General features: G+C 40.9%; 2 protein-coding genes across 2 annotated transcripts; both read right to left on the reverse strand.

Annotated features, from left to right (window-relative positions):
• Positions 1–2,464: 2,464 nt before the first annotated feature.
• DSM5745_11274 (uncharacterized protein) lies at positions 2,465–3,889 on the reverse strand (the record flags this gene model as incomplete). Its single annotated transcript, XM_026753290.1, has 1 exon — positions 2,465–3,889. One exon carries the CDS (start codon positions 3,887–3,889, stop codon positions 2,465–2,467), a length of 1,425 nt encoding a protein of 474 aa, XP_026598146.1.
• Positions 3,890–4,292: 403 nt separating this feature from the next.
• Positions 4,293–11,333, reverse strand: DSM5745_11275 (uncharacterized protein; the record flags this gene model as incomplete). The annotated part of the gene is made up of 1 exon (XM_026753291.1): positions 4,293–11,333. One exon carries the CDS (start codon positions 11,331–11,333, stop codon positions 4,293–4,295), a length of 7,041 nt encoding a protein of 2,346 aa, XP_026598147.1.
• Positions 11,334–12,484: the final 1,151 nt, after the last annotated feature.

Below are 12,484 nucleotides of genomic sequence, written 5' to 3' on the forward strand. Positions count from 1 at the left end.
AATAATTTATTTTAAATATTAAATATTAGTTTTATATTAATAAATAGTAAAAAAATACTTTATTAAAAAAAATTTAATATTTATAAATATAAAAATAAAATATAATATTTTATAAAGTAATAAGGTTAAAATAATATATAAAATAATATATAAAATAATAGATAAAAGCTAAAGGCTTATATTACTAAAATTATAATACTTAATAAATTTAAGTAATTTTATAAAAATAAACTATAAAAAATAAAAAAAAAATATACTTAAAAATTTACTTTTTATAAGCTATAAGTAATTATAAAAAAAATATATTTTTTATTTTTATTAATTAGCAGCGCCCGCAGGGCCTTTAATAAAAAAAATTAAATAAGTATTTAGGTAGCGTAGTATATAAAACTTTAAATATTTAATATTAAAATAATACTTAGCAGGGCCCTAATATTTATATTTAATATAAAAATTAATTAAATAATAACCTTAAATAATGCTATAATATAATATATATTAAATTAAAAAAAATATAAATTTATAATAAGGTTAGTAATATAATATATAATAAATTAAAAATATAAATATATGATTAGTAGCTAAGGCTATACTAGTATAAAAAAAATAATTACTAAGGTAATAATAGCATGTAACTTAAAAACTTAAATAAAAATTATATATAATATTAATATAAATAATATTAATAAAGTATAGTTATAACTTATAAGTAATAATATTATTATAAATTATATAAGTATTAGTTAAAAAAATTTTAAGCTAAATATTAAAATAATTTAATTAATAAAAAAAGTAATTACACCTATAGTTATAATAACTTAAATAATTATAAAAAAAGTATTATAAGTATTTTTTAATATCATAATATTTATATTTTTTTATAAATTATTATTATTAATATATATAATATTATATAGGCCTAAAGCCTAAAATAATTTTAACTAAATTATAATTATATTAAATATAATATACTTTACTAGGGTTTTATAATTATTTTTATAATAATTATATTTTTTACTTATAAATTTTATATATTTAAAATAGTAGGTTACCACCCATGCCTAAAAATAATAATTAATTTTTTATATAATAAAAAGTATATATTAAAAATAGCAAGCCTAAAGTAAATTAAAAAGTAGTAAAGTAAAAAAAAACTAGGGTAAGTATTAAAAAGCTAGGGCTAAAACTAAAAATTATATTAAAAATATAATAATAATAATAAAATTATACTTAAAAATAAATATAATAATAATAGGGGTGGTAGCACAAGTATAATAAAAATAAATAATTTTAAAAAATATATTAATAATTATAATTAATTAATTAATTAATTAATTAATTAACAAATTACCTTATTTTAGCCCCTAAGCAAGGCTTTATTAGGGGGTTTAATAGTTAATTAATTACTAAATATATAAAATTTCCAGGGGCCTTTAAGCCTATTTATTTTTAAAGCTTATTATTTTTTAGGGGTGTATTTTTAGGGCTTATAAAATATTTAAATTTTATATAAATTTTAAACTAGCTTTTAACTAGCTTTTTATTATTTAGTAATTTAATAACTTATATTAAAAAAATAATTATATAATATACCTAAGTATTACTAGGTTAGTAAGTTCCCGGGGGCTATTATTTTTAAGTTTTAGTAATTTTAAAAATAAAAAGTTAAGCTTTCTAAAAATTATAAAAGTAAAATATAATATAAAAAAATAAAACCTAAATAAAAAATATAATAGCTTATAATATTTTATTATTTTTTTATATTATTTTGGTATTTTTTAGGCTTTTTTTATTTTAAGCTTTATTATTACTAAAAAAAGGCTAATATAAGGGCTAATTATTAAAAAAAAGGTTATTAAAGTTATTAAATTATAAGGTTTATTTAAAGGGTTATTTAAAAAATTATTTAAAATTATTAAGCTAAAAATTAGCTATTTTAAAATATACTTAAGGTAAAAAGTTTTTTAATATACCTAGGGGCTTAAAAAATATTAATTATCTAGGCTTAAATATAGGCTTTAACTTAAGATTAAATTTAATTTTTTTAAAAGGTAACTTTACTAGTTAAAAATATAAGGTATTTTAAAATAATAAAAAATTAGGCAGTTTTTAAAATATTTTTAAGTAAGTTAAAAAAAACCTTAAGGCTTAGGGGTGTGTCGGACCTAAAGGGGCGATATGACAAGATAGTAGAAAGTTGATTCCTAAGTTGCTATTTTAAATGTTTTAGAAGTAGCTATAGGTAACTAAGCGTTAACAAAGCATGTCAAGCCAGAGGAAGGCAATATGACGAGATAGTAAGTTGATTCTCCTAATCTGACTATCTCGGAAGCAATAGATACATGCTGATGACTAAGTGCTGAGTAAGCAGGAAGGAAGAACCGTAACTACATGCTAAAGAGAGGAACGAAGAGGAACGTCATGACAAATCCCCCCGTCGAAAAGATAGCGCCGTCCTCGGTGCTTATTTCTTCCAATCCTTCCGCTCAATATCGTCCAGTGCAAAACCCAGATTTCCCATGAAGCTTTCGTAAATAGGGACATTGTTAGCGGCGTCGTCCGTGAACTGGGGGAGTTCAATGTCAGGATCCTCTTGCTGCACTCGTTGCTTCAGGTACTCCACGAACTGTTCGCATGAGCGCTTTGATATGGGACGCTTGAGGATATCGGAACTGTCCAGGGATACTGCACGAGAGTGTTTCGTTCCGCCCTTGCCGTGTCTCTTTTTAAGAAACTTGATCACCTTAGCGGCTTCCGTCTGGGCTTCAATGTCATCTGCAAGATCCTTGGACTTTTCCTGCATAAGAGCTGTGTCGACGATGGTCGGGGCGCGCATCACATTGGGGATAATTTCGTCCGCGGTAGTAATGAGTTCTTCAAAGCCTAGGGCAGCAACTTCCTCTGCGGATGTGCCCTTGGGCCAGCGGGTGAGGGGGTTTTTGCAAAGTTCAGTAATCAGTTCGAACTCCCAGAGTTTCCTTGCTTGTATCCATTTGCGGTTGATTGGTTCAAAGGCGGCAAGAAGGGACAGGTATTTTCTGCCGTACCTTAGGCGAGCGTCATTGGCTAGCTCTTGGAACTTCTTATGGCGGGCCTCATCATCAAACTGCGCAAAACTAGGATACCACTCGATGTCTCCTCTTGAGATAAGGGTCTGATCATCGCCGGTTATAACGTACTGGACGGCATCTTTCTCTTTTGGCTGGGGCATGATAGGCTTCAGGACGCAGCTCTTGCCAGCTCGAGGATTGGTTCTTGTTGCTTTGTATGTGGGCGGGGTGCAATCGCTAAGGATACCTACTGGAACCTTGGTAATCTCATCGATATCCAGTGTGCTGAGGATAGGCCTGACTGGAGCGGGATCAATTGGCATTCCCGTGTTTTTGTCAATGAATGCACGATAGCGTAAGTGAACGAACATGAAGGATTGTCCGGACTGCAAAATGTTATTCAACCGGTCACGAAAGTGGTCATCGTTTATTTGAATTGACGTCTTTGGTCGGTGTACTCGCTTCTTCGAATTGGTCTTAACAATAGGTTCTTCTTGGGGAATCTTGATTTGAGCAGAGGGTTTGCCCCCAAGAACGTTCTTATAGCCGCTGTCGCCCGCCTGGTTCAGCCAGAGTAGATCATTCGCCATACCCCTCGACCAGGTAACGACATTGTCATCGTTTGTTGTTTCGAGCTGCTTGACATGGGCCTTGAGACGATCCACGATCTTCTTCTGGTCTGCGGCGAAAAGGGCTTTGTCATCCTTAAAGAACTCAATTTGTTGTTTGAGCTCTCGGATAGTCTTCTGAGTCTTTGTCTCGTTTTTGTTCGAAGAGGTGTCGTCCGAATTAGACGAACCCGCGTTGGATGGACCCGCGGCGGAACTTCCGTTCGCCATGGTGATCTTGACAGAGAGGATATCAGACGGGCATGAAGAATGGGAGATGTGGTGAATAGAAAGCCTTGTGAAAGATAGCAAGTGAAGGATCTTGCTTGGAGCGCTTGAGCAAGATGCAAGGAAGTTCAAAGAGAAAGAAAAGGTAGCAAGTGAAGGATCTTGCTTGGAGCGCTTGAGAAAGATGTAAGGAAGTTCAAAGAGAAAGAAAAGGTAGAAGCGTAGAAGAGAATGAAGAGGATTGAAGAGAGAGGTCGAATAACTGATAGAGGGGTATTGTGTTATAATGTGAGCGGGGTAAATTCCTTATCGCGGGCAGAATTGTGGCAGTGCTTAAACATGAAACAACAATGAAACTCAGGGGGCGGGGTAGTAGGAGATAAGGATAAGGAATTAGAATAAGGAATTAGCAAAGATCTTCGGCTTCAACTTCCGCCTGCTGCCCGGATTCAAATTCGTGTATTAGGTCCTCGGCGCCATCGAGGTGCTTGCGGGGCTCCCATTGATCATCGCTAGCTCCGTAGCCTTTCCATCTTACCAGGTACTGTGTTACGGGAGTTCCATAGCGGCCTCGCGGTACAATGCGTTTTGCCAGGATTCTCTGTACTTCCCAGCGATCGGGCTCGTCGGGGAATCGCTCATCCAGTACTGCGGGGGGATGATGGTGCTCTCTGCCAAAAGGATCTGGATGTGTTGGTTCTAGCTGAGCAATAGACACAACTGGATGGATCTTCCAAGAAGGTGGGAAGTCCATTAGGTACGATAATCGGCCGACACGCTCGATGACTTGGAAGGGGCCAGCGTATTGAGGAGAGAACTTTGTGGGATGTCCTTGTAGGCGAGTAACTGGCAGGGTATATCCTTTGTGTAAGCGGAGGTAGGCAAGGTCACCTTTTTGCAGGTCTAATGGCTGTCGGTTCTTGTCGTAATAGGATTTCATGGACATCGAAGCATATTTTAAAGCTTCTTCAGCATCAAAACGAGCGCTGAAGTCCTGGGGCCAGATGCGCTTAAGGAGATTCCATGGGCGTCGAAAATCCAAGCCAAATAGTAGTTTTTGAGGAGTGTGCTGTGTCGCGGTGGAGACAGATCCGTTAATTGTAGCTATGATTGGCGGAAGCATATCAATCCAGTTTGTATTTGGGGAGGCAGTTATCGTGTGCCGCAGCATAATCTCAACCGTTTGGATCGTCCGTTCAGTCTGGCCGTCCGTTTGGGGATGGAATGCGGTTGAATATAGCCAGTGGGTATTCATAGCCTTTAGCATTCCTTTCCAGAATTTGCTCATGAACCTGGAATCTCTGTCAGAGATAAAGATTTCAGGTATCGACCAGTCGTGTGCTTGAAAGTAGCGGACTAGCTCATAACCCCATTTATCAGATTTCCATGTGGAAGTTCCGGGAAGTAGGCCAATGCGCTTTGTGTATTTGTCACACATAACAAGGAGTTGATCTTTGTCCTTTACCGGAGGAAGGCGTACAATAAAGTCGACTGTAATAGTGTGAAACGGGACAGGAAGTGGTGTTATTGGCTGCAAGTAGCCTAGTGGTCGATGGTGACGGGGCTTATTTTCCAAGCATGTTGGGCAGTGTGCAATATAGTCCCTGAGGAGAGTCCGAGCTTTGTACGCTGTAAAACCGTGCATGCTTTCCAAACATTTGTCCAGGCCTTGATGACCGTTGTGATCATGGATTAGTTTGAAGAATCGTGGCAGTATAGAGCGAGGGAGGTAGAGCCAGTATTCTCCTTGGTCATCGGAGGTTCCTCGGTTGGAAGTTCCTCGGTTAGGCAGTTCGGGGTATACGGACGTGTTAGTGTGCAGATTCATCCTTTGCTTTAGCATGTACAACAGGCCGTCCTCCTCTTTGTAAGGTAGTTCCGCAGGGGAAGGAAGATCCTTTGATTCGCGTAACACCTTTAGGATAAGGCTCGCTCTGGCGTCGTCAGGATAAGCATCCTTGACCTGTTGTTTGAACTCATCCGAGATTTCAAGGCATGATACAGTGTGGGCGTATTCCTGGTTTGTCCATAGGCAGTCGAGGTCAAACTCGTTGGGCTGTGGAGGCGGTTTCTTTATGCGGGATAATGCGTCGGCAATAGTGTTTGTCTTGCCCGGGCGGTGGAAAATTCGTAGGCGGAACTGTTGGGCGTATTGGGATGCGCGTATAAGTCTTCGGTTCATTTTCTCTGGCGAGATCGTTGACATCGATTTCTGGCGCATGATGTCAATTGTTGAGCCATGGTCTGTGTAAATAATAACTGGAAGATCCGCTGCTTCGATGATGTGCTTGGTCTTCTTTAGCACCCATACCAGGCAAGAGATTTCTAGTTCGGTAGGCCAGTAGTTGTGTTCAGCAGCGGTAAGGGATCGGCTTAGGAAAAGCACAGGGCGTATTGAAGTGCGCGGAGGAGGCTTTAGAACGTCCGCATGCTTGTAGTCATCTTTCAAATGGTACAGCATAGCGCCGTGACCTTGAAGTGAAGAGTCAAGGTCTATATAAAGCTGTTGACGGCGGCGGAAATGAGCAAGGAACATTGGCGTAGTAAACGCATCCTTAAGACGGTGAAAAGCGTTGAGGTTGCTGGGTGATCTTTCAACTGCCGTTGTCAAGGACCGTGCTTTTCGAGCAGGACCTTCCACCGGGCCACCGTGAAGAAGCGCGGTTTTAGTGTTTTGAAGAGGGAGAGCGATTTTGCTGTAGTTTTCTATGTAGTTCCTGAACCAGCCAGTGACTCCTAAGAAAGTTTCCAGTTCCGATAGTGTTTTGGGAAAAGTGAATGCTTTAATTGCTGCAAGCTTGTCCTCAGCAGTGGACATTCCAAGGGCATCAACTTGTTGTCCTAAGAGCTGGACTGATGGGAATCCTATAAAAGATTTTGTTGGTTCAAGGCGTATATTCAAATCGCTAAGCTTCCCAAAGAGCAGCCGAAGATGTTCCAGGTGCTCCTCTAGGGTCTCGGAGGCAACCACTAGGTCGTCGACGTAGGCGCGGCAGAATTCCTTAAGTTCCTTTAGGGAGAGGTCCATAACGCGTTGGACGTATGGGACGCTGTTTATAAAACCCATAACGGTAACGTGGAACTGTTCCTGTCCCCTATGAGTAATAACTGCCATGTGTTTGCGGGCGCTCCTAGCCAACATCCACTGGTAGAAAAACCTGGCTGCGTCCACCACTGTTATGTAGAGGCAGCCGGCGATCATTGCGATGATCTCTTCCTGTGTTGGTACCGGGTATAAATCTGGTTGCACGCGGCTATTTAGGTCGCGTAGATCAACTACTGGACGTTCCTTGACTTTCCATGTTTTTGTTGCAGCGTCGAAGACTTTTCTATATGTGACAAATACCGGTCGGGCAGAAGGTGTGTGTCCTGTACACCAGGACATCTTGCCTTGTGCGTGTAGGGAATCGAAAAGTTTGTCCACTGCCTTCCTAGCTTCAGGACCGAGAGGATATATCCTTGGTTTTGGTAAGCGTTGTTCCCAGCCATCCTTCATGATGACTTGCATCCATTGGGATTCAGGAATGTTAACAACTCCAGAAGACTCTTCCCATAGATGGGCGAATTCGTATACCAATGCTTCGAAAGCCTTTACCTGTTGGCTGTCGGAAGAACCGTAAATGCTGATGCCGTTGGGTAGTTTTTTGATAGGACCGTTGGTAGGACCGATGTTGATTTTGGGGTTTTGGTCGTCGTTTTGAACGACTGGTGGTTCTGTTGGTGTCGAAGTTTCGTGGAAGTCCTTGCGTGGAACATTGTCTTCTTCCACTGCAAAAGTATGTTGTTCCTGAAGGTATTGTACGTCCACTCGGTTGGCTACTAGGTAGTCGACGTCTGAGATAAGGCCCAATCGGTGTTTCTTGGGTATAACAACCGGACGATCCGTGGCGTTTACTGCTTCAACATATGAGAAATGTTGACCAACAAGATGGGCATATAGCAAATCTTCGTGCGCTTGGCGGGGTTCAAACACAAAATCCCTGTCAGGAAGATCGGCTTTGACCTTTGCGGGAACTGCCACGGACGAGTGCGGAGGTATTGTGATACGCTGTACCGCGTACACTGGGATGGATGTGACTCGACAACGTTTAGCGTGCACTTGCAAAGGAAAGTCCAGGTCTTTGCAGGATTGCAGGGTTCCTGTGCAGTTGCCTAGGTCTAGGGTAATCCTCTCCCTGGCCAACGTGTCCATACCTATCAGGACTTTGATCTTTAGATCTTTGACAAGGTACACGCGAGCGATAACTTTGCCGTATACTCTCTGGCCATCAACTATGCCGGAGAAGTACAACGGAACATCTGTAAACTGCGTGGCAATATGTTTCGATCCAATGCCTGAAACAGCCATTGGCTTCGCCTTTTGTAGAGGGGCGTCCGGCAGAATGCTTTTGATAAAGGATTCATCTGCTATTGTAACAGAACTGCCGGTATCTAAACAAAGGTCCTCTGCGTGGGAAGTTCCACCTACATGGACTTTTGCTGTGGCGTATCTCCATGAACGTAGGCCAATATCCTCCAGTGCAGGCATCTCTTCTGAGGATATGACTTTAGCAGCATTGTCAAACTCCATGCTGTCCTCTAACCCGTGTTGCGTTTCTGGATGGTCCTTTGCGTGCTGTTTGAGTTTGTTTGATGAGGCAAATCGCTCAGGGCAAACCGGGCAGGTCAGGGTAGGAATTTCGGTTTCGACAGTAACATTAAAAGAATAGGCTTCGTCATTGTCATTGTATTCGTAGTCAGGGCTATAGTACGCGTATGGATCGTCCAAGGGCTCAAGAGATCCATGATACGCTTCTTCGATGCCTTGCTGTTGGCATTGCGTGTCTGAATCCGGGGCGCCTTCTGTCACATGATTGGCCGCTTCGCTGGAAGTCCCTATGTGTTCAGTCTCATTTGCAGCAGCAAGGAAAGCACGTTGAGCACGTTGCTGATTCCACGGCTGTCGGTTGAAGTTGTTATTGCCTGTCCTAGAAAATCCTGCAACTCGCTGTTGCGGTTGTGCTTGTGGGGTAGGAGAATTATAAGGTCTGTCCGCTATCTGAAGCTGACCAGCTCGTGGAGCGCTAGATTCTCTATTTGGTTGCGGCTGCTGGATTTGACCTTGTGCTGGGAACGACTGACGGAAGTTCCTTTGTTGCTGGTTTGGCCAAGGGTTCTGTTGTGGCCAGGGGTTTTGCTGTTGTGACCAGGGATTTTGCTGCCTAGGGTAGACGGGAACTGGGACGTAGATGTGTTGCCTGGTGTCGTTAGAGAAGTTCCTGTAAGGAGGAGTGTCTCTGGGTGTGCTTCTTTGGGGATGTTGCGCTTTACCGGTGTTGGAGCGACGGTTCCTTGCGTACTGGGCCGCTAGATCTTGCCAGGTAGCAGTTTTAGATTCAATCCTCTCGATGAACTGGCTCAAAGTCGTATCCTCGTCCGGTTCAGGAAGATCTCTTCGCAGTGAAGGTTCAAAAGCACACCACGCAGTTGTTATTTGAGAGTACACGTCGTCCATCCTTGCAGCTTTGCATGCGCGTACAGCCTCTTGAACGAATTTCCTAGGTGTTATCCCATCGTGCAGATCGCTAAAGCCATAGCGGAGGGAATTGACTTTAGATCTTGCTTCAGAAATGCGGGGACGGAATCTCCGCACAATTTGAGTAAACCAGCCGTTCTCCAGGTCTAGTCTTCTTAAAGCGTCTTTTTCAAAGACTGTCAGTTCGGAAGTGAACCAATCCAGGGCCGATCCTCGAAGCGTGGCCTGAATGTTCGCTTTTACCATTGGTTCACCTTTATAATCGACGATGTCCCTGAGCCGGTCCACAAAGACGTTAACGTCCTTGTAATAAACCTCTCTGCCGGAGTGTTTGATCGAGACGTCCTCCGGAATGTCGGGATCGAAATATCCGATTTCGTCAGTTCGCCAAGGGCCACCACCATTGCCGTTGGCGGGGCGATTCTGTTCGTCTTCCCATTGGACGTTCCTGCGTCGCCGACGTCTGTTCTGGGGTCGAAAACCGTTAAGATTGTCATCATTGGGATTATTATCGTCGTCGTCGTCGTCGTCATCATCCGGATCGTCGTCTGGATTCCCTCCAGCTGCACCGTTTCGATTTCTGTTCAGCCTCCTTCTTCGTCGTTCAGGATGTTCGTAAAGCCGCCCTTCAGGACGCCCCTCAGGTGGCTGATTGTCCTGTTGTGCGTCGTCAGGACGATCTGCATCTGCATTCCCACCTGCTCCGATATCGGCATCAGCATCAGCTGCTGCGTTCGCCTTCTCTCGATCCATGAGTTCTTGGAAGTTCCCTGCGATATTTTCTACCGATCTCATCCGATTATCCATTTGTTGTTGGTTAAGCAGGATCTGAGCAACCATGTCAGCTATTGACGGCTGATTTTCAGGCGGATCCGGCCTTCTTGAGTTGTTGCGGCCTTGTCCTGGGCCCTCATCATGGTGGGAAGATCCACCAATGCCAGTCGTTCCGGACATGTTGTTTCTGAACGAAAAACGAGGCAGCTTCGGCTTGTATTTCTGTTTGGTATAGGACGCAGTGCGAGTTGCTTTTGTCGGGGTACGGCTAGTCGGGGTTACTGAGCTCTCTGGCTCTTCGGCGCAGGATCTTCCTGCTTCGTCGTCTTCAGGCACGAGTAAAGTATCTTTACTCCTCCGCTTTGCCAAAGAATCGAAAGCAAGCAGCGTCTCCGGGCTCGTAGGAAAAGAACCTGGCGTTTCTGTATCTGCTGAAGGAAGTTGTACAGGAACTTCCAGCTGCACTGCGGCGTCGAGAGCTTCAACCACGTGAGGGACAGCTTTTGCAACTTGTTTCGCAGACTGTTGCAGTACTCCTGATGTGGCCTTTGCTAGTGAAGATAACGTATTAAACGCATTAAAGGAACGATCGGTCAGGGATGATCTCGCTCCCGTCCAACGAGGTGCTTGTCGTACGGTATCGGGACTAGGCAGGGCTATAGACGTCCGCTCTGGTGTATGACTTAAAAGGGAAGGAGCAATCGGGTCTGGATCCAAAGGATCTTCCTTGGAAGGAACGAGTAGCACCACGTCGGTGGGCTCCTGAGTGGCGGATTTCGTGGCTTGAGAGATAGAGGATATAGAGGATACTGAACGGGATCTCGAACGTGAGCGTGATTGTGACCGACCTAGAGCTCTCTCTGGTGTCTTGATCGAAAGTAAAGGCGATTGAAGGTATAGAGGATCTTCCGTAATCCTAAAACGTGCAGATAATCGTAGAAACTCCTTGACAGCCTTACTGAGTACGCTCCGATCAATATCCCAGTCGACTGGATACTGGAATAGACGTGTTGATAGCGGAGGTTCTTCCTTGGCTTCTATGAAGACGGCCAGGCGCGTGGTTTCTGCGTCGAGTTCGTGTACGAAATTGGAATCCGAAAGTCGTCGAAAGCGAGCTATTTGATGCGCTAGCTCAGATATTCGGGAGTTATATGACATCGGTTCAAAGGAAACTCCTTCTGTCGATGGTGAATATCGGTGGTGAATGTTGGTGGTGAAGTAGAGCGGGGTATTGGAGGAGTCGTATAGGTAGAAAGACGCCGACCGTTAGTATTCACCACGGTCGCTCGTTTTGACTCTGGAAGCTCCAGGAGTCGAGTGTGTTTTCCAGGAGGCTCCTAGATCGTATTAGAAGACATGCTACCACTTGTCAAGCCAGAGGAAGGCAATATGACGAGATAGTAAGTTGATTCTCCTAATCTGACTATCTCGGAAGCAATAGATACATGCTGATGACTAAGTGCTGAGTAAGCAGGAAGGAAGAACCGTAACTACATGCTAAAGAGAGGAACGAAGAGGAACGTCATGACAAAGCATGTAGGAAAAATAAGAAAAAATAAAAAATAATAAATATATAATAAATCCCCCTATTAAAAAAATAGTATTATTTTTAATACTTTAGCTAATTTTTTTAATTTTTTTAGTTAACTTTATTTAATATAAAGCCAAAATTACTTATATAGCTTTTATAAATAAAAATATTATTTATAGTGTTATTTATAAACTACAGGATAAAAATAATAAAGTAAATAAAATTAAGATTTTCTTGCTAAATTTATTAAGTATTTAAATTAGTAATTAATTTTAGGTATTATATAAACTATTTGCATAAACACTTTAATATAAAATACTTAAAAATATTAAAACTATTTAAAAAAATTACTTAAGCGTGGGACTTTATACCACGCTTATTATGTTTTTTATTAAAAAACTTAATTATTTTAGTAGTTTTTACTTAGGCTTTTATATTATTTACTAGGTTTTTAAACTTTTTTTATATAATTATATTTATAATAGTTAGAGCCCTTATTATGTTAAGAATAATTTTATTAATAATAGTAATAAGTTTATTAAAGCCTAGAATAATAACTTCCTGTATAAAGGTGCCTTTAAGTTATTAAATAAATAGGTTTTTATATAGTTTAGTAATTAACTTAAATTTTTAAAGTTTTTTAGCCTGTATTTATTTCTGGTTAATTAGTTTAAATATAATAAGAAAAAATAGGTATTTTTTATTATATTTTAAATAGGTATTATTAGCTAGTTCTTAAAACTTTTTATAATAGGCCTTATTATTAAACTATGTAAAA

Source organism: Aspergillus mulundensis (genome assembly GCF_003369625.1).
Source record: "Aspergillus mulundensis strain DSM 5745 chromosome Unknown scaffold_23, whole genome shotgun sequence".
NCBI classification, from domain to species: domain Eukaryota; kingdom Fungi; phylum Ascomycota; class Eurotiomycetes; order Eurotiales; family Aspergillaceae; genus Aspergillus; species Aspergillus mulundensis.